Raw genomic sequence first — 22,315 nt, forward strand, 5'->3', positions numbered from 1 at the left:
TGGACATCTCTTCTTCAGAAAACCTGTTCTAAGAATTATCCATCTTAGGAAATTACTTTGGTTATTGCTCTTCTTTACCGCCTGCCTGAAAAAAATTCCCCAGCCCTCATTTCTTTGATCCTTTCCTTTGAGGCCATGACTTGTCACCCTCTGCTGTGTTCCTCTGTCCCCTGAGCAGCTGTAAGGGGTGAAAGCAGGTGACTCTCACCCCTTACACTCCCACCAACCTGAAGACCATGTGTCTTCATCTAACAGCATTTCTTTTCTTTTCTTTTTTTTTTTTTTTTTTTTTTGAGATGGAGTCTCACTCTGTCACCCAAGCTGGAGTGCAATGGTGCGACCTCAGCTCACTGCAACCTCTGCCTCCCAGGTTCAAGCAATTCTCCTGTCTCAGCCTCCCAAATAGTTGAGATTACAGGCGCCCACCACCATGACTGGCTAATCTTTGTATTTTTAGTAGAGACGGAGTTTCGCCTTGTTGGTTGGGCTGGTCTCGAACTCCTGACCTCAGGTGATCTGCCTGCCTCGGCCTCCCAGAGTGCTGGGATTACAGGCATGAGCCACCGCGCCAGGCCAGCATTTCTTTCTTTTCCTGTTTGAAGAAACTGAGTCCTGTCTACTCCCACGCAGCATTTGCCTGGCATATCTTCACAGTTGGTCTCCTTATGAACCAACTGACTCCCATGATTAGGTCAGATTAGATCCCCTGTTCAGGGGGTTTATGTGGGGAACTACACACTGATTGGGACGGGAGTTTGTCAACATACTCAAATGACAAAGGACTTCAGAGATGTTGGAATATTCTTGGTCTACCCAAAGGTTGCAGACCACGGTGGCATTTCCTTCTTATATAGGTCCTGGTGGGCATGGGCTTGAGAAGCTGAAAGAAAATGTGTGGAACTCAGAATCTGATCTTTTGATGACTTCATATCTATGGTCTGTTTACCCATGAGGCACACAAACTTTACCTTATGCCTGTGAAATATAAAGGCAGATTTTTGTCCCATGAAGGTTTCTCCATAGACTACATTAAGCAGGAGACAGATGGGTTTAGCTTGGCTAATCTTAGTGCAAGCTGGAAAATTTCAGTTTTTCTGAAACAACATATTTCTAAGAAATCGTCTGGTCTAGAATATTATTCTAGTGTATGTAGGGAGCTGTATGACTATAAAGCAAGGCTGAATTACTGCAGGCCTATAAATATGTGTGAAAATTTACCTACTTCTCCCTACCAACATGGAGGTGGAAAGAAGTAGGTTTAATAAACCCCATTTTTATTACGTGTGTAAATCAGTGGCTGTTCGGCCATTTTTCTCCTATGTGGGACTTGAATTTATATGAGAAAACCTGAGTGTATGCCTTTTCCCAAGTCTTGGCTTGAATCTGAATGCAAAAATCAGATGCATGCTCAATGAATGTTAACTCAGATTATAGATAGCTGTAAACTATATAGGCTGCCCTGTGGTCTTTCCTTTCTCTCTGCCTGCATGACTGAAGACCAAACTGTCACTTCCTTATAATCTAGTTCTTCCCATGATACCTCATCACAAAGGTATATATCAGTTGGTCAATAACAGGACTTGTGCAGTGAATACTTACATGAAGCAGACACTGAAGTGCCCAGCAAGAACTGCAAAGGCTGGCGGTATTAGGAGATTGCTCACTGTACCCCAAATGAGATGCCGGAGGCATAAAGTTCATTTTGTTTAGGTACCAGATGACTCTGTGGAATTAACTTGATTTGTCCCCAGTAATCCGTATTCTTTAGCATACATTTCCAGGCAACTCTTATTGCTTAGCAACACTTAGTAACCTTTCAGAATGATCATTAACTAATAGGGAGACAGCCTGTGGTGCCGATCGTAGGCTGTTGAGGCTATCTCTACAGGCAGTTTCACCTATCCTGCCTACTTCCGTAACCCATGCCCCACAAAACATATACTCTCCAGACATGAAATTTAAAAATAATGAAAGATGGTGCAGGAACTTCAGACACTAAATGCAATAGACAGCAAAAGGAAGCACCTATGTTAGCCTTGGTTCTCAACATACCAAGATGTTCTTATGAGCACTTCTAACAAAATGTTCCCAAGGAGAACAGAAAGCAGACACCTAATATCCAAGAAGCACGTCATCACCTCAGCATGCCTGCCACACGTCTAGCGCACTGCAGCCTTCAACTTGTGGTCTCAAGCGATCTTCCCACCTCAGCCTCCCAAGTAGCTAGGACTACAAGCACGTGCCACCATGCCTTGCTAATTTTTTGAAAAATATTTTTTAGAGATGAGTTCTTGCTATGTTGCCCAGGCTGGTTTCGAACTCCTAGTCATATTGTTCCTCATTTGCTTTTTTTTTCTTCTTCTTTGTTAAGAGACAGGGTCTTGTCCTGTTGCCGAGGCTGGAGTGCAGTGGCACCATCTAGCTGACTGCAGCCTTGAACTCCTGGGCTCAAGCGATCCTCCCACCTCAGTCTCCCAAGTAGCTAGGACCACAGGCACATGCCACCACCAGGCCCAGCTAATTTTTGAAAAATATGTTTTAGAGATAAGCTCTTGCTACATTGCCCAGGCTGGTCTTGAAGTCTGAGCCTCGGGTTATCCTCCCTCCTCAGCCTCCCAAAGTGCTGGAACTACAGGTGTGAGTGCTTGGCCTTCCTCATTTGTTTAACAGATAGAATATTGCAGCCACTTGATTAGGAGGCGCAGTGATCGCTCTGGAGGGATCAACAGTGTAACTAGGGAAACATCTGTTTGGCCAGTCCCAGTTCACCAGCCTGTTCAAGAACTGGTTTACCTCCTACCTTTCTGGCTTTTCCTAAGTACCTTTTACAGAGTCCTCCTCTTCAGCTGTACCTAAACTGTCAGTGTTCCCTGGGACTTTTTCTTTGGTTTTCTTGTTCTGTGTTCTCTCCTGGGGAGATAATCAGATGATAACATCTGCATCTCCAGTTTACATTGCCCTTCTATAGCCTACATTGGTATATGAAGCTGAGATCCACATGCTCTAGGCTTCTTCATCTGGGCACCTGAAACTCAATGGATCCACAATGAGACATTTTATTTTCCCTTAAATGTGCTCACTCCACAATATTCCCTATTTCAGTGAATGTCAACACCACCTTTGCAGGTGTCCAGGCTAGAAACCTAAAAGTGAATCTTGCTCTCTCCTTCTCTTTCCCCATGTTCAGTTGGCCACAATTCATGTTGCTCCCATCTCATTAATAACTCCTGAATCCACCTTGTCCTCTGCTGTTGATGTAGGTGAGCTCTCACCATTCCTGGTTCCCCTGTAATCCAAGCTCTGCCTGGTTGCCACAACAATCTTTCTGAAATGAGTCATCCAATCAAGTGAGTCATTTGCTCTAATTGCACCGATAGTTCCCCGTTCTCTTGAGGATAGAATCTGAACATCTAAAGCCCTTCTCTGTCTGTCTCAACCCTTACCACTCTTCTTACCCCCCGTGAGCTCCAGTTACACCAGCTACTCTCAGTTCCCCGACTGGCCCATGAATTCTCTCATATCTTCGTGCCTTCACATATTTTGTTCCCTCTGCCTTGGTTACCCTTTATCCCATTTACTTTTCTGGCCAATTTCAAGACTTGGCCAGGATGGCAGCTCCCTCTGAGGGACATTTCCTGTTGTCCCTGCACTCCCTCCAAAGACGGGGATTTGTGATCAACCTTTGAACTCCAACCTGTGACTCCCTGGGCAAAGCCCTTTTATAGCACATACTATTCTGCAATCTAATAACCTTTTTACTTACCTGTCTGCACCTCCAGACTGCAAGCTTCCTCTAAAGTTCGGGTTTTATTTATATATTCTCAGAGCCTGGCCCATAGTAGGGGCTCAATAAAAGTGTTTACGCAAATGAGTGTCTTAATCAACAAAGACATAGTTTATCATTTTCTGTGTAAGGCAGTGGCATGGCCTTTGCCTGGAAAGATTTTCAATCTCGTTGATTAAAAATTATAGAGTCACTTAATCTGATAAAAAAAATTATCAATATAGACATTGTGAGAGAAGTTAGGAGGAATTGTCACCAACATTGGTATAGTCAGGAGTCGGGGGGCTTGAATTAGACCTTGATATGGATGTTAGGACAAGTAGAAGTGGAGAAGACGCGAAGCAAGAATGTCTAGAAACAAAGCAGACCGTTGGCTTAAGCAGAGAGCACGAGATAGGAACAATATCCCTGGCTGTGGAGGTCTGTCCCCAATAGACAAAGATTTCAGACCAGGAGGCAATGGGAAGCCGTTGGCTTCCTTTGATCATGGTGGAGATACTCTAGGAAGAGTAATCTGGTGGCTGTGTTGGCAGATGGGATTGCAGGTGGCAGAGACCAGTTAGGAAGATCTTGCAGTTGTCCAAGTCCCTCATGACTGCATTGTCTTGTGACAGGTATCTGAAACACAAAGGAAAGCCTCCACTGCACTCCAAGAATAATTTATTGCTAGATCTGGAAGGAGCCTTTGCTATCATCCCAAACATCTCATCCTATTATTTAACGGGTGGGCAAACTGAGGACTAATCTCAAGGTTCCCATAACTGATGGGGTCTTTGGATTCCAATCCTTGGCTCATTTTCCCAACCTGCCTGGGAAGTGGGTGGTTAAAGTTTAAAGCCTGGAAGAATGGGGGAAATGGTTCACAGGCATGAGGTGACCTGCAGGAGAGGCTGATGGTCTATAGGAGATTGGAGGATGAGTTTGGCTTAAACGTGTTGATTTAGAAATGACAGAGGGATTGGAGGCAATGACCAGCAGTCCACAGATCAGTTTAGGACTCTGTGAACTTTAGTGGAAGAGATTACAGAGAACACTGGCTAGGAGCCAAGGCAAGAAGGCTTTGGAAAGGCATGTTTACTTTTGAGTGCTTAACTTAGAGACTCATGCAGGAAAGAATCTGTGGATCTCTTTGAGAAGCTGCAGAACAGCAGACACACCTGAATCCTATTCATGTTCATCCAGAAACGCAGACTTTAAAACAACCTTGTTTTTCTTCCTTTGTTTTGTTTCGTTTGGTTTTAGGGGGTTGGAGGGGAGGGAAGGGTGTCACTCGGGGAGCATATGGGTCGTTTGTTTGCAGTTTACATGGGTTCTTAGTGAACATCAGCGAATATTGTCGCTGATTTCGTCTCCTGCTTCACTTTTCTAAATCAAAACAAAATATTTAATGTAGCCCAGAGGAGAATAGTCAGTTTAGTAACTAGCCATGGCAGCTCTTTGAAAACTGCAGGTTTCAAATAACTAGGCCTGCACATTTTCACCAACTCAGACAATTAAAGAGACTCCAGGGTCCTAGGTGGTGCTGATTCAAGTGGCGTATATTGTCATTTACAACGGAAAGTCTATTTCTGAAAATAGACTCCAGGTATGGGAGAACTTGTTTCTCTGCTGGAGAAGGTAGCCCATCCTAGGGGGACTGAGGTAAATTGCTTAGTGGCTCAATTTCTACATAGTTAAAATGGGCCCATTTGGCCCTACCTACTTGGCAGAGTTGTTAGGAGGGCAGAATGAGGCTATAGATAGGCAGCATGTCATTGGACTGGGTCCACCAGATGCAGAATGTTGACAAAAGCAGAAATCCCCTCCCCTCAGACTCCTCTGGGGAAAGCTGGCAGCCTTAACCACCATCACCGCTCTGCACACCATAGCAGGGATATGAGAAGGGGCTGAGGTGAGCATTGGACTGGGGGCTCCTCCAGCTGTCTGCTGTTGCCTGTCCTCTAGTGTGTAGAGTTGCAGTGTGGCTTGAAATGGTCATCACACCCACCATCAGCTCTGGGAGGAGGGACTAGCTGCTACTCTCTCAAGAAGGGATAACTGTTGCGCAAAACCTGCAGACTTTGAGCTAGCCAGCAGTTGACCAGCTGACCTAACCTCCCGTTTTCCAGGTCTTAACCTACCATCCATTCCCTACAAGTACAGAGGAAACTAGAAAGCTACCCTTCTCCTACCGTAGTTCTGTAACTTTGGGATGGAGTGAGAAGCATGGCATTGTTACCAGGTGATAGGGCTCATTGTCCAGTGCACTAGAAGCCAGTGTTATGTCACTGGGTTTTTAAGAAAAGAAAAGCTTTTATTTCATGTCAACCAACAAGGAGACAGGATCCAGCTCAAATCTGTCTCCCTGTGCTTGCTGGCTTTCAGGCAGCATTTGTATTAGAAAAGGTTTAAGGGGTGGATTTGGGGATTAGCAGGTGATTGGTGGCAGGAAGGGTGAGGTCTGGAAAGTCCTTAGGCATGCACAGTTTTCTCTGTCTGCATCCTCATGGATGGTTTGTGCAAATTCAGCGAGGGGGGTGAATGGGAAACGTGTGATGGAAGTTCTGGCTGTGACGTCAGTAAGCTTGTTCTGCACAGACTCCAGTTGGCCATATTGATCCCAACCAATTTTAGCCAGCCTTATCTTTCAAGTAGAGGGAGTTTTAGTGTTTCCACAAGCTTTTATTTAATTTTTTTTTCTTATCTGCCATCCTGTAAGCTCAAGAATTTCTATTAGTCACTGGTTTAAGTCTTTGGGGCATGGTTTCAATATGAGTGTGGGAAGGGGGAGGCCATGGCCTCTTGTTTCCCATTCATGACCATCCCTGCCCACTTCAGTGGGCCCAGTGTTGCCAGACCTGAAATATACCTCATGCGGGTGTTTGTCTCTGGTACCGCGGGTTCGTTTCTGGTCACCCTATGATATTTCCTTGCCCTAAGGTACTGGCACAGCTATCGGGTAGGAGGAGGCCAAGGTAGAAGGCACAGAGCCATTCCTGCCTCACCTTCTGCCACACAGTGACCCCACGTGTCTGGGGAGAGGCTCCCGGCCCAGGGGGGAGGAGGTGCAAGGTGCCCTGTCATACCATCACGGGGGGCAATGGCGAGAAGGCTCATGGGCCACATGCCTTGGCCATTAGTTGTCATGTCTGTTGTACCCCAACTTAACTGGCTTCTAACAGGCTGTCGTTATGAGTTCTGCCGGTCTCACCTCTCAGTGGGTTCAGGGAGGCAGATTTTGCTGACACCATAGGCAAGGAAGCGTGATGATAAACACCACTGGAATGAGAGGCCTTGTTAATCCAGCCCAAGCTCCTGCCAAGTTAGACGCTGAGGAGTCTAGTCTGGGCCCCTTTGAGTACTGATGCATGATCCCAGGGCAATATGCCGTCCTGGGCGCAGGGTCACACTGGGTGACCTCTAACAGGCTTTACTTGGGCTGTAGCTAGAGGGAAATGGGAGCTGGGGAGTGTGACAGGAGGGAAGTGTGGACTCTCCACCTACCGAGGGGCCTTCCCACATACTGTGCATCCCATTCAGCACCCTGAGGTGGGCGTCATTTCTCCCACTTGACAGATGAGGGAATCAGACCATGAGGCAGAGTAACTGGCCCCAGGCCACACAAAACTACCTAGTGTCAGAGTCATGATGAATCCTATTTGTCTACACCTTCTGATGAACTGAGCTACCTTTGTGCAGGACAGGCCCAAGGAAAGGGGCTCAGGCCAGAGTGGGAGCATTGAAACGGGGTTCAAACTGTCTGTCTGCCCAAGCCAAACGTTAATTTGCATACTAATAGTTTAAGGGCATAGATACAATACAGACCTCCCCCAAGAAGTGACCTTTGAAGCCAACTTCTTCTTCACGTGATGGAATACATCAGACACCCTGTCTGCCGGGAATCCTTACCCTTCTCCTGGTGAGCCATGGTCTCTGGCCTATCCAGAAGCTCCTTAAAAATACTAGTGCATGAGATGTAGCATTGACAGGAGCCCTGGCCTGTGGGTCAGCAGTTGCTTTGTCAAATGCAATCTTGCCCTTGGCACAGCTTGCCGTTCAGGAGGATGGAGGAAGTGGACGAGAGAGAGGGAGGTAAAAGAAGGGAGGGAAAGGAAGCAGGATGCCTGCCTGCCTGGAGCTTCCTTGGGCTCTTGTCCATGAGAGGAAGCCATACCTACCTCTTTGGGGTTTGCCAACTCTTGTCCGGGAACCTATTGGGCTAGAGTGGAGGGGAACTGCAGAGTCTCCCCTTCCTTTCTCTTCTGCCCCCATGAGGAGGAAGTGAAGTGGAGCAGAAAGAGTGTGGGCTATGGTTTGAGCCCACTGGAGTCTGCATTCCACCCAGCCTCCCCCTGGCTTTCTAGCTGTGTGACGTTAGGCAGGTGGTTTCACCCCCTCTCCCTCTCCACTTTTTCCTCCTTAAAATATGGGACACAGTGCCCGCCTCGCAGAGGCTGATGGTTTTGTGGAGTGTTGTGCACGAGGCTCCAGCCCAGGTCCTGATGCAGGACTCTCATTCTGGAAGGCTGGGTGCCTGGCTCTCCTTGGGGCACAGTTAGGCTTTCTGGCTGCATTCCTGGGGCATTCTCATGAAAAAGAACATGGGCTTTAGAGTGAGAAGGATGGGGAGGTGAGTGTATTTCCATCTGCGTGGGCAAATTATTTAGTGTATCTGAGCTTGTCTTAAACTTTTGTTTTCTATTCCTTTATTTCCACATCTGGAAAATGGGTATATGAGCTATTCTACCTTCATATAGCTATTGTGAGGATTAAATGAAGTAATCTCTGAAGAACCTTACTGTCAGTATTACTGATATTACCAGAGAGGTGGCTCATGTTTGTAATCCCAGCACTTTGGGAGGCCAAGGTGGGAGCATTGTTTGAGCCCAAGAGTTCAAGGTTTCAGTGAACTATGATCACGCCACTATACTGCAGCCTGGAGACAGAGCAAGATGCTGTTTAAAAAAAAAAAATTGCTGATATTGATTATTCAGTAGGCCAGGGAAGCCTGTCTACCGGCCTGCAGGACATCATTGCGTTCACCTTCTCAGTAAATGGTAACAGACAGACTCTCTTCCTAATGTTTACACATAATGGATTGAACTGGCTTTTTAGCATCATGCTTTACCCATATTTCTGTTGACAGCCTGTTACTGTGTGGAGAGAATTGCTGGATAAGAGCCACTGAGATCAAAGGGATCTTTACAATGGGCTTTTCAGTATATTTGTTCTGTAATCATGGACTGAAAACTTACTGAGCACTTGCCATCTGAATGAGGCAAAAAGGAAGTGTGTGTGTGTATGCATGTGTATGTGTATGCATGATTTGTTTTTGCCTTAAAATTAGTACATCAACCGTGTAATGTGCAGGACATTTAAAAACCATCAGAGCCATGACAGGTTCCCAGCTACTGGGATCCAGGACACCTTCCAATTTCATCTTTGGCTAAGACTTTCTATCTCTTTTTTCTTCTTCTTTCTTTCCCCCCCTCCCTTTTGATGCCTTTCTTTCCTTCCATATTACCTTTCTTTATTCTTTCTTTATTTCTTCTTTGATTCATTCTTGTATTTCTTCCTTGGTTTCTTAATTCCTCTTTCTTTCTCTTCCTTTCCTCCCTGCTGCCCAATACACTTCTGACCTCAGGGTGTAGGCGTGCTGAAGGCCATCAGCTCCTGTGGCCTTTTGGATGGGAGCCCTGTAGGTCTCAGCTAGGTTGGTTTATCAACTATGATGTATTCCTTGATTTGGTAAAACAGCCTGCAGCAGAGCAACATGCTTTTACCTCTTCTTTTTTTTTTTTCCTCATCCCATTTCCTCCCTCTCTTTGGTTTCTTCTTCCTTTCTTGGGGGTTGAATGGTCTCCTCTCAGCGGCCTCTTTTTTTTTTTTTTTTTGATACGGAGTCTGGTTCTGTCACCCAGGCTGGAGTGCAGGGGCACAATCTTGGCTCACTGTAGCCTCCGCCTCACAGGTTCAGGTGATTCTCCTGCCTCAGCCTCTCATGTAGCTGGGATTACAAGCATGCACCACCATGCCCAGCTAATGATTTATTATTATTAGTAGTAGTAGTAGTAGTATTTTTTTTTAGTAGAGACAGGGATTCGCCGTGTTACCCAGGGTGGTCTCGAACTCCTGGCCTGAAGCGATCTGCCTGCCTTGGCCTCCCAAAGTGCTGGCATTACAAGCATGAGCCACCATGCCCAGCCTTCTCTCAGTAGCATTTAACACAGACTCCTGGAACACACATGTGCAAAGTGAAAAAAATAACATTTTTATTTTCTGATTTTGAAAGTGAAGATACTCATTATAGACAATTTGCAAAATATTGAAAATAAGAATTAAAATTTGCCCCTGTTCCTCCCAAAAGTCCCTGTTAGGATCTGGGGGGCGTTATGTCCAGCTGCTCAGTAGCTCGTGCTGTCCCCTCCATGCAGGTTCCATCTAGAATCTGGGGCAGCAGCAGGTAAGGCCAGGTCACTGTTCCGTGGGGCTTACATGGGAGTGGAGGGAAGAGATCAGCAATATCAAACAAATAAAAAAGATCGTTTGGGATGGAGATAAATATTGTAAAAAAAAAAAAAAAACATCAAACAGGGTGGTTTGATGGGTATTGAGCAAGGGTAGAGGAAAGTCAGAGGGTTCGAGGAATTGGCATTTGTGCTAATGTCTACATAATGCAGGAGGACTAGGTAGGCAGAGAGCAGAGGCAGAATGTTTTAGGTAGAGAGGAAACTAAATACAAAGGCCTGGGTGGAATCACATTCAGGGTACACAAGGAGCAGAAGGAAGGCCAGTGTGGTCAAGTGTATGAGTGAGGTAGAGCCGTGGATCTGATTATATGTGGCAATGGGAAGCCTTGGGAGGGTTTGTTATGGGGATGTGACACGCATGGGTCTGCATGTTTAGAATTATCACAGTGTACCACTGTGGAGATGTGGGAGATAGAAAAGGGATAATGGTTAAAAGTTGCAGTAGTTCAGGGGACAGACAGTGCTGGCTTAGACAAGGGGAATAGTCTGTTTTGATTTACTTTCCAGTTACCTGTGATCTGTTATCTGTATTTTGTATATGTGTTTATATACAGACCATTTATTGCACACTTTCCCGGTACTACAGATTGTGCTAAGCACTTTGTTTGTATGTATTATCTAATTCATTTTTCACATAGAATCAGGCATAGTAATCTCCTTTTGCACATAAGGAAATTAAAACTCAGATAGGTTAAGAAAAGAAGGGGGAAAAAGTCAACGATAGTCCCTTTCCCCAATACAGACCTTATTAGGATTTAGAGGGGCAATTTTTTGGGGTCATTTATTTACAAAGGCCCAAGTTTATAACATACAGGTGACAGAATCAGCATTCAAACCCAGGTCTGACTCACTTCACAGCATAAAACCACTGTCCTGTACACATTTAAATCCTGCTATAACGTTAATGTGGGTGTAAACACTCTCCCCCTATGCAATAACTCAGCTTATAGGTCAGTCTCCGTTGCCATGAGAATGTTTGCCAGACAACCACAAAAACTCACTGTACACAAATAAAGGCTTATTGTTCACTCATCTGTAATTGCTATGGGTTGGTCAGGTGGCTCTGCTGATCTTGGCCGGACTCACATATCTAAAGTTCAGGTGATTTAAGCTGACCTAGGCAGGCCTGTTCTTTCATTTTCCAGCAGGCCAGACTGGACATGTTTATGGTAATGACAAAAGTGCTACAGAAAAGGGGCAGAAACATGCAAAGCCTCTTTAGGCCCAGCCTCAGAGCTAACACTATCATTTCTGCCACATTCTGTTGGCCAGTGCAAGTCAGAGACCAGCCCAGATGCAAGAGGTAGGGAAATAGGCTCTGCCTGGAAGTGCAAGTCACATGGAATAGGACATGAATGGGTTGGAAATGAGCCTTTGGCCATCAGGACATTAGTGTTATGCTTTTGCAGAAAGGACTTGTTGGACAAATAACAGATTCCTGCTGTGGGAATGGAGACCAGCTAATATGGCCTCGGAGTCCAGAAAGCCCATATCCTTAGGCTGTATTTGTGAGGTTTTAATTTAATCTTTGTATATATCGTGAGCACTCTCTGTTGACCTTATAGTGTTGCTATCGTCTCCTAAGTTGATTGGCTCCCTGTATGTAAAAGGATTTCCAGAGGCAGGCATGGTTTGTAGCAAAGTCAGCTGTAATCCCTGATGATGGTATCATCATCAAGGGATGCCAAGAGGGTAAAAGTGCTATTTCAGATTATGACTACATGGGATCCAGGAAGTCATGACAAGTGAACAGACCCTAAACTGGTGATGAGGAGGAGGGCAGAGGTGAGCAGGAGGGAGAGATTTGGCACCAAACTTTGAATCACTATGAGTTTCACCCATCAGCTCTAAAGGAAACCCTTTGGCCAAAATAAAAATTGTCTTCTCTTTCCTCAGCCTTAATTGATAGAGGATAATGTTATCAGCTGGCTAATGCTCATCAGTGATCAACATTAGACTATTGTGTTTTGACACTACTGCTGCAAATCTCCTGCTTTATTAACTGCCTGAATGAGGAGCATGTCAGAAAGATTGGAGGTGTTGCAATTAGCCTTTAGGATTAAATAATAAGTAACACTATATAATTTGTGACTTTGATGCAGACATAAATTTAAAAAATAAACCATTGACTAGAGAAGAGATAAAGACAGAGTGCTGCTGTTCCCCTTCATTGATGACTGCTTGCTAATCAGCTAATTGAACACAAGCTGCTAAATTCTTGCTAAAATATGAAAGAATATGAAATATCCTGTTTCCAGCTGTACTATTTGGAGGTTTAGCCATGCCTAATCTGTGACAAAAGTAGAGGCCAACTTTGGGTTTGAAGGTAACTTCTATTCTCTTTCCAGATTTCTTTAAGCCCTTTGTTCCACCCTTTCCTCCAGAAACCCTCCTTGGTTCTTCTGGAAGTGACTTTCAGCAAGAAGCTTTTAGAAAGAAAAAAACAAAAAACAAAAAAACACAATGTTCCAGTAACTGCAGGAGCTACGCGATGGGGTTGATCTTGTCCACTATGGATCTTTTAAATAAAGCTTTGGAAATACCAAACTTAGACTTAACAAATACAGGAGAAAAAATGGCATGATTATCTCAATAAATAAATATCAAAAGGCATTTAAGAGAACTTAATACATTATTTCTGGTTTTAAACATTATTAATAAAACAAGGTTGGAAGAATTGGAACTGCCTTACCTTGTCAAGTTGTATCTACTAAGATACTAGAACAAGACTTTATATTGAAGGATCTGAAGAATTAAAAGCATATTCCTTTAAAGTCTGGGACAAGCAGTGATCATCAGTCTCAGTCTCTCTTTCTTCTCATTGTCTTGTAGAAACCGGCTAATGCAGTCAGACTGAAAATTATTAAAAGGAAAGTAGGAATTATAAACATAGAAAGGGTGCCACCTGTGTCTATAGAGGCAGAAGATGAGATTGTTCACCTAAAAACTAAGAGATGTTAGAACTGTTAGAACTATTAGAACTAATAAGAAAGTAAAGTGGCTGGATATAAACCAGTAGCTTTTAAAACTAGTAGCTTCCTATATAGCAGCAGTAACCACTTAGGAAATATAATAGGGTAATATACCCTAGTAACAATTCTTATAAGACATTTAAGGAATAAACTGAAATGTGAAAGGCTAAAATAAAGAAAACTATAAAACTGAACTGATACATGTTTTTAAAAAAGCCCACAAAAAATAAAAATGGAGAGCATACTGTGGGTGTATTCAATATTTTAAAGATAGTTGGCCTCAAATTTACCTATGAAATTGTAATTCAAAAATGCCAAATATTATTATATTTAAAATGGTAACTTTAAATATAAGTTAACCAATGTATTCTGAAATTCATCTAGAAGAGTATATGTATAAAAGTACCTTAGAAAATTTTTTAAAAAGAACAAATAACCAATAAACATGCAAGATGTTCAGTGTCACCAGTAACAAGGGAAGTGGAAATTGTAACAATAGTAAGACCAGCCTGGCCAACATGGTGAAACCCTCTACTAAAAATAGTCTCTACTAAAAAATACAAAACAATTTTAGTCTCTACTTAAAATACAAAAAAAATTAGCTGGGCGTGGTGCTCGGCACCTGTAGAACCAGCTACTCGGGAGGCTGAGGCAGGAGAATGGCTTGAATCCAGGGGGCGGAGGTTGCAGTCAGCCGAGATCATGCCACTGCACTCCAGCCTGGGCGACAGAGCGAGACTGTCTCAAAAAAACAAAATAAAACAATAGTAATAGTTGTGCATATCAGATTGCCAACATTTAAAAAATCATATTGTGTGAAACGTGCACTCTTACAAATGGTGGTGCAAGTGTAAATAGCGATGACATTTTTTGGAGCACAGTTTGGCAGTAGGTTTTTAAAATTTATTATTTTTTTTTATTTTAGATTCGGTGGGTGCACGTGCAGGTTTGTTACATGAATATACTACATGATGCTGAGATTTGGGCTTTGATTGAACCCTTCATGCAGAGAGTGAACATAGTACCTAATAGATCATTTTCCAACCTTGCCCCACTCACTTCCTCCACCTTTTTAGAGCTCTCAGTGTCTACTGTTCCCGGCATTATGTCTGTGTGTACCCAATGTTTAGTTCCTACCTATAAGTGAAAACATGCAGTATTTGGTTTTCTGTGTTAATTCATTTCGGATGTGGCCACCAGCTGCATCTGTGTTGCTGCAAGGGACGTGATTTGATTCTTTTTAATGGATACATAGTATTCCGTGGTGTAGATGTATCACATTTTCTTTATCCAACCCACTATAGATGGCACCGAGGTTGATTCCGTGTCTTTACTATTGTGAATAGCACTGCGATGAACATGCAAGTACAGGTGTCTTTTTGGTTGAAGGATTTATGTTCCTTTGGGTATAAACCCAGTAATGGGATTGCTGGGCCAAGTGGTAATTCTATTTTTAGTTCTTTGAGAACTCTCCAAACTGCTTTCCACAGGGACTGAACTAATTTATATTCCCACCAACAGTATATGAATGTTCCCTTTTCTCTGCAACCTCACCAACATCTGTTATTTTTTGACTTTTTAATAGCCATTCTGGCAGTACGTTTAAAAATATAAAATGTACATGCCTTTCGTGTGAGCAGTCTCACTTCTAGAAATCACTTCTACAAAAATATATACCTAAAAATCCCTCAGTTGAGGAATTATACATTGTTATATATCCAAACTATGGGATACGCTTGACCCTTTAAAAAGAAAAAGTAGTTTTATTTGTCCTAACATTGGAAATTGCATATGGTATATTGATAGATTAAAAAAGTAACTTAAGATATGTGGGTAGTATCATACCATTTGGGTTCAATCACCTATGTGTAAAAACCAAGATATAAGAGGTTCGCATCAAGATGTTAAGGGTGATCACCTCTGGGAAGACAGTGAGTGGGACTGGGGGGAAGAGGAGAGTAGCAAGAACCAGGACTTTCACTCTCTTGACACATTTCTTTATTTGTTGACATTTCACAGTGAACATCTTTGATCATTTAAAAAATTAATGATGCATTCTTATATTGACAATTCTTATACTAAAATTTTGAAAATCCACAGGAGATAGGAAAAAATACCCCTTACTTGTGATACTATTGACATTTTGAAATGAAAGGAAAAAATAAGTTTAGTAGAGTTAATTCAGCAGAAAATATAAATAAATAAGATGGCACTAAGGTATCTTTGGGGAGAAATGGGACCTGGTTTTCTCAGGTCCTTTGCCATTTGCTGTTTGATACTGGGGAAGCCACGTACCTTGTCTGTGGTCCAGTTAGGTTTCCTCCACTCTGCAGATAGGGCTGACCTACTTCCATTGGGGGAAACACCTAGAGAGAAAGAATGTCAAGAAAGGTTCTACCTGAATGGGAAGTGTTATTGTTAGAATGTCCATGAATGAATGTCAGAGTCCAGCATCTCAGAGGCCACCATTAAATGAGGAGCACTCTTTGTAGAAGCTGAACTCTGAAGTATGCATCATGGTGAGGAGTCAGGTGGGGATAAATGAATAAAACATAAAAGACCATGTGGTATGGTAGAGGAGGAGGAGGTGTGTGTGTGTGTGTGTACAGCTTAAGAACATTTATAAAGCAATAAAGGAGAACATTTTGATACAGCATAATAAACAATATTGGAGTACTAAGGAGGAGCTTGGAGCAATTCAATTTGGGAAGTATTAAGAGGTGTTTCATGATGATAGGAGATGGGTGCATATGGCTGTGTAAGAATGGGGAGGTGGGGACATTGTAGTGATGGGGCATTGGCATTGGGTAGCTTTGTTATTAAGTTCAAAGAGTTTCTAAAGGGAAAATAAAATCCCCATTTGAATCACAGGTGGTTCATTTTCTGAGGCAATCTCAAGAGGCACAAGATCAAATCTAGCTTGACACCATCCAGTACAGAACTCAGCAGTCTCTAGAAGCTGGAGCTGAGCTACAGCTTGGCTAATGAGAAATCTCCATCCTCTGCCAGTGCCTCAGGACCCATCTCTTCCTCTTTGGCAAGCAGGATACAAAGAGAGCGCAAAGCAGAGTGGGACCTAGAAGGTCACCCAGAGCATTCATTTTGCAAACTCCCCACCAGGCCTTTCCAGAAGACAGATGATCACGGTTTCACAGTTTTGCTAGAATCCGAGCCAGTGGCTTCATGCTTCGACCTGGGGTAGGTTTTTATGAAACCTAAAGAGTACTTCACACACCGACCTACCATTGGCAGTGAGGAAGAGGAGGAGATGGGCCAAACACAGCTGAACGACATCCTCTCATTTATTCATGGGGTGTGAGAGGAGCGATTGTAAAATTCAGATGAAAACTAGAAGTTAAAATTCAGAGCTCCCAGTATAAACATTTGGGTCTGGTATGAAGTTCACTTTCACCAGTAAGACACACTGAGAAACACAAGAAACCCATTGTTCTCTGGATGTTTGTGCATTTCAGTGGTTTTGCCTTTAGGACCCTCAAGTGGAAGTTAGATTGTCTCTATTACGTTCTTTCTAATTTGTTAAATATTTCTTGAACTAATCCCCTTCTCACTATCTCCATTGCTACCGTTAATGTGTACACCGTTTATCACAACAGCCTTGTATCTGATCAGTCTGCAGCCGTGCCCCATGCAATCCGTTCATCATGCTGCCTCATTCTTCTTTCCAAACATCAGCTGTTTGTCACTCCACTGCTCAGCATCTCTCAGTGACATTTGGATTTTTCAAAATCATATCCCCACTGCCCACCTTCTTGGCCACGTCTCTTGTGCTTGCACCTCTCCCCACTCCATGTTTTCTTCTGATTCAGTGTGACAGCTACCCAACACTACACGTGGTTCTGCAAAAATGCAAACCTCTGTCTTGTCTTGGCACCTAGAATACCCTTTTTTTGCTAATTACTCTTTGTCTCAAGATGCAGCTGTACCAAGAGTCATCTCTAGGAAATGCTCCCTAACCTCCTTTTGTGTTACATACCATTTCCTCACACTGTGGAAGCACATGAGAATTACTTCCATCCCAACATCTGTACTCTCCCCTAACTGGCTAGTTATTGGTCTGTCTCCCTGACTCACCTGGAAAACACCCTTAAGGTGAAAATTACATAGTTCTGTTCATTGCATCTTGCAGAGTGCCTGGCACGTCGCTGTGTGATAGGAAAGAATGAATGTGTATTTTTAAATTGGGCTTCTCCCTCTCTAGTTTTTGAACATGTGTATGTGGGTTTCTGTTTTGCCCAATGTGACGTGAGTCAAGTCATACTCAACCTGCTGTGTTCTCAGAAATGCAGTGAGGATGAGTAAGATAAATCATGTTAGCATCATATATAAGTGAGCTGAAGACTCTTACCACTTATCTCAGAGCATCATTAAGTAGCTGCCTACTGGGTCTCTCTAGGGTGTTCATGAATTAAAACTCCTGTTTGTTCCAGGTCAGCTGTTGCCAGCAAACCGCAATACACCGAGTCCCATTGATCCTGACACCATCCAGGTCCCAGTGGGTTATGAGCCAGACCCAGCAGATCTTGCCCTCTCCAGCATCCCTGGCCAGGAAATGTTTGACCCTCGCAAACGCAAGTTCTCTGAGGAAGAACTGAAGCCACAGCCCATGATCAAGAAAGCTCGCAAAGTCTTCATCCCTGATGACCTGAAGGTAAATTGGAACTGGTAATCAGTCTTTGGGCAAATGGAGAGTGGGATCCACAGACAAATTAAAAGGGTGACCCCAGGAAGATCCCAGAAGCTAGTGCATGAAGGATTTCTGATTTCTGATCCTGTTTCTTGGCATGTGACTTCTAGGCAAGTTGTTTTCTCTCTGGGTATTTTTTGAAATACACTTTTATGTCTTGATGCTGAACAGAAACAAGGAGAAGCAGTAAAATGTTGGAGTGATTTTAAACCCACGAAGGAAGCAAACCTGCTCCTATCTGCATGGAAACCCACAAAATTCTAATAAAATTAAACCCCAAATCTTTCAAGGTTGAGAAGAGAAAGAAAATCATTTGAGAAGGGCATCTGAACCTCATCGCCCTGGAAGAGTTACCTTCCTTTTAGAAAATTTTTGATAATTTGCTGCTGCCACTTCCCTGTAGGCTGCAGGGAATAACAGCCAGAGATAGGACCTTCCTCCATTTTGCCAACCTTGGATGACCAGGGTGAGATTTTGTGAAGGAAACTAGTAGTTCTCTGACACCATTTATATGTACTGTTCACTTTGTATCTTAAGTAACGATCACTTGAATATCTCACCGCTAGGTTAATTCTAAGTAGGTTTTCTCTGCAGTGTTGAAGGGACACATTATTTATAAAGGGAAATAGATCTACCCTGGAAGTCAAATACAGCTTAAAACAAAATTAACGAGACACAGTAATGATATCTTAGGATGAAAATTCTTTCCAAAATTATGCCATGTCTGCTAATACCAAAATAGAACGATTTCTTATTAACCATTGCTTAGAACTTTCATGCTTCTTTGCAATCATATGGGTACTGGAGATATGATTATTACATAGTCAAGGCCTTGGAACCAGGCATAATTAGCCCTTTTCTATTGTCTGCCCCCCATCTCTCAAACCTAACTATGGTTCCTGTGTAGAGACACTCCTAGGCTGGGAAATAGGAATTTGAGACAACGTCTGAACTGGCTTAGACCAGTTGTTCCTGCTTTACATAGCTAGAAAAAACGCTGGAAGCAGAAGTACCTGGCAAATTTAAATCACTGCTGTCATCCACATTCCTGAGATTACCTTAATTGATGCAGAGTAGGAAAACATCAGGGCTGAAGGGGACCTTAGAGATTCATTTGTCCAAAATTACCACTTTGCGGTTGAGGAAATGCAGAAAATGGAAAGCTGAAGTCAGCGGATCATTACCTGTTACAGGAAGGCTTAGCCTGGCTCTCAGGTTGTCTCGCTTCCCAAAAGGTCACAGCAGCACATTGGCCCTGACAAGGGCTATAACGGGGGCCCATGGGTGACAAATCAATGGCTGTCACCCTGAGAATCAAAAAAGGAAATCACATGGTAAAAACACCAGAAAATCTAAACTAGTCAGGACATTGATGGTTAGACTGAGATGGGGTAAAAATGGGGTACCATGGGCTCAGGTCTTGGGCAATTAGGTACCTTATTTCAATGAGATGCCTTTCCTAGTCTTGTCTTCTTAGTGATCCAATTTTGTGTGTGTGTGTGTTTTTGTTTTTTGGTTTTTGTTTTTTTTTTTTGAGACGGAGTCTCACTCTGTTGCCCAGGCTGGAGTGCAATGGCACAATCTCAGCTCACTGCAAACTCCGCCTCCCCGGTTCAAGCCATCCTCCTGCCTCCGCCTCCTGAGTAGCTAGGACTACAGGTGCCCGCCACCATGCCCGGCTAATTTTTTGTATTTTTGGTAGAGACGGAATTTCACCGTGATCGCCAGGATGGTCTTGATCTCCTGACCTTGTGATCCACCCGCCTCGGCCTCCCAAAGTACTGGGATTACAGGCGTGAGCCACTGCGCCCGGCCTTTTTTGTGTATTTGAAAGCCTCATATCTTAAACTAAAGCTAGGGATCCTGTTCAACCTGGATTTTCTCTTGAATGGAGGGTAGTTTGAAAGGATGCTGCTATGAGTAATAGAACTTCCAGCCAGACTTTCACAAAGTCTCCAAATTTATCAAAGAGCAAGATTAGTTAATAACCCAGGTAACCTTGGCAACAAAGAGGCCAGACAAAAACCATCTGTGCTGGAATTACACATATTGCTGCTGTCATGGTCAGGCCTGACCTTTTCACATAGCAGGTGGGGAATGGGCAGGAACATTGTCCTACCAAGTGTCCTTGGATATTTTTTAGTTGTGGATGAAGTCTCAAACTAAAGACCATGAGCTAATATAAAGCAGGAAGCAGGGCTGTAACATGTTTATCCTTCTGGCAGAAAGGTCTGAGCTAAGGGTAGGTGGGGGAGAAGGTGTTTCTGGCCCCCAGCACTGGACAGGTAAACCAATTCAATGAAATGGCCCCACCAGAAATGATCTTCCCTGCAGCTGCCTGAACTTCCTCTCTTGAGCCAATCATTAGGGTTAGCATGCCTGCCCTGGAGAATGAAGGGAGAATTGAGGTTGACATGCTGGGGTACCTATTTGAAAATCCATTTAATCACCTTGATTTCTTAATGCTTTTAAGGGTCCATTCATTCACTTGATGAATAGTTTTCAAATGCTAGTGTGTGCCAACCCTCTTAACCCTGTATCAGGGGCTGGGAATACCAAGGTGAGCCAATACTGATACTGTCCCTGCCTTCATGGAACTTCTAGTCTGGTGAGAAACAGGGAGTGTTGACCTGTTGGGTGGGGCAGGGCTAAGTGGGTCCCTTGTTGCATGGAGGTAACCGGGTAGCCAGATGGCATCAGCAACTGGGAGATAGAGGGAAAGCGGACAAAGGATGGAGTGCCAAGTTTATCAGCCCTGCTCAAAATCCCGCTTCCCCCTGCCCACAACCATTTTTTGATGACAAAGGGAGGCAAGCTGGTTTTTCTAGTCCAGGACACTCCTTTCGTCATTCCTGCCTTCTGTATCCTCTTCTTGACCCGGTTCCCAGCTCCCCTCCCTCCCACCTGAGAGGTTTGTTTTGCATTCCACACCTTGGCTGGCTCATCCGCATGTGTGGACAGGTGAGGCTGGGAAATGAGAGCACTTTAAAAGTGAGAAGAGCTCTAATAAGTTAGAGAGAAGTTGGTTGTTACCCTGGTCTTTAAGAACTGGTCAGAATTGTCTTAGACCACACCAAGCCTGTGGCCTATGGTGGGAGCCCCCATTCCTCCCCCATCACATACATGCAGTTTCTACAGTGTTCCAGGGGCTTGTTCTTATGTACCCCTTCGCCTCCTGGGCTCCTGTTCCCCTGTGTGCAGACTCTGATACATCCTAAATCAAGTCCTCTTTTGAGTGCTGTTGGAAATCACACTCCCAGGCACATTGTTGGGTATAGATTTACTGATACCGTGAAGGGAGTGGAACCCAGGCTTCCATCAAAACACAGATAACTTCCATCAGAACTGGAGGCTTCGCCACTGTTGTTAACTGGAGGCTTCGCCACTTTGGGCCCTCTCACCACCATGACGTCATTGACTATCCTGGCTCCTCCCAGCCTCTCCCCTGCCTCCAGCTCCCCTGCTCGCTTTCAGAAGCACAGACAACAAATTCGGCCAACAACCATTGCACACCTGCCCTAGCTTGCTCACCCAGGTATTCTTCAAAGAGCAGCCTCCTCCCTCCTACCCAGAAGAATTCTGGTATCATCTATTTTGAAAATTTTTTTTTTTTTTTTTACCCTTTTACGTATTGTTATGAAATGTATAAAAAGCTGGGGGTGCTTTATTTAAGATGATAGTACTAGTTTGTGGATGGCAGATAGGAGGTGTCTACACAGTTTCTATCCCACACTGTCTGTATTTGTGCAGGGCAAATGCCTGTTGAGGGTAATGGGCAGTTTTGGGGGTTGACCGCTGACCTTAGACTTTCCTTGCAGCCTTGGCCCCAACCCATGTGACCTCCTCCAATGCCAACTGCCCCTTGGAATTCTGAGGGGGGCAAGCACTGGCCTGACCCATTTATTCTGGGTGGCATGTAACTGCAGGTAGTAGCATTGCTAGGACTGAGAGATTTGCTTTTGCAAATTGTTGAAAAAGGGGAGTTGCAAAATTCACGAGGTGGCACCATCAATGAATTGGGAAGATCTAAAAGAAGATCCCTGTTTCTTAGTCTCCTTAAGAAGTTTTTCCCTTCTGTCAGGGAGGCAGCAGTGGGGGGTGGAGGACAGGGAAGGAGGGATTGTTTTTACACTGACCACAGTAAAATATTACTCAGGCTAATTAAGGCCTAGAGAACAGTTAAACAGGAAATTAGAGTAAATTATGTAAATTCTGGCCACCAATATGAGTACATTGATTAGCCGCAGGTTGAAGGTTTTTTTAAATTTCTATTTTTAATTACCAAAGTGTATGTATCTATTACATGATATTGTAATAGTTCAGAATAATACAAAAGGTAGAAAGT

At 43.7% G+C, this 22,315-nt stretch overlaps 1 protein-coding gene across 4 annotated transcripts in view; it reads left to right on the forward strand.

Moving 5' to 3' along the window:
• The window catches only part of HLF (HLF transcription factor, PAR bZIP family member), a 59,888-nt gene that overhangs the window by 32,308 nt on the left and 5,265 nt on the right, over window positions 1-22,315 (forward strand). For all 4 annotated transcript variants that reach the window (XM_003272278.4, XM_030827488.1, XM_012503352.2 and 1 more), the window contains exon 3: window positions 17,714-17,934. In XM_003272278.4, coding sequence (XP_003272326.1) covers window positions 17,714-17,934 — 221 coding nt within the window. The remainder of the gene's footprint in view (window positions 1-17,713; window positions 17,935-22,315) is intronic.

Source organism: Nomascus leucogenys, chromosome 14 (assembly GCF_006542625.1).
Source record: "Nomascus leucogenys isolate Asia chromosome 14, Asia_NLE_v1, whole genome shotgun sequence".
NCBI classification, from domain to species: Eukaryota; Metazoa; Chordata; class Mammalia; order Primates; family Hylobatidae; genus Nomascus; species Nomascus leucogenys.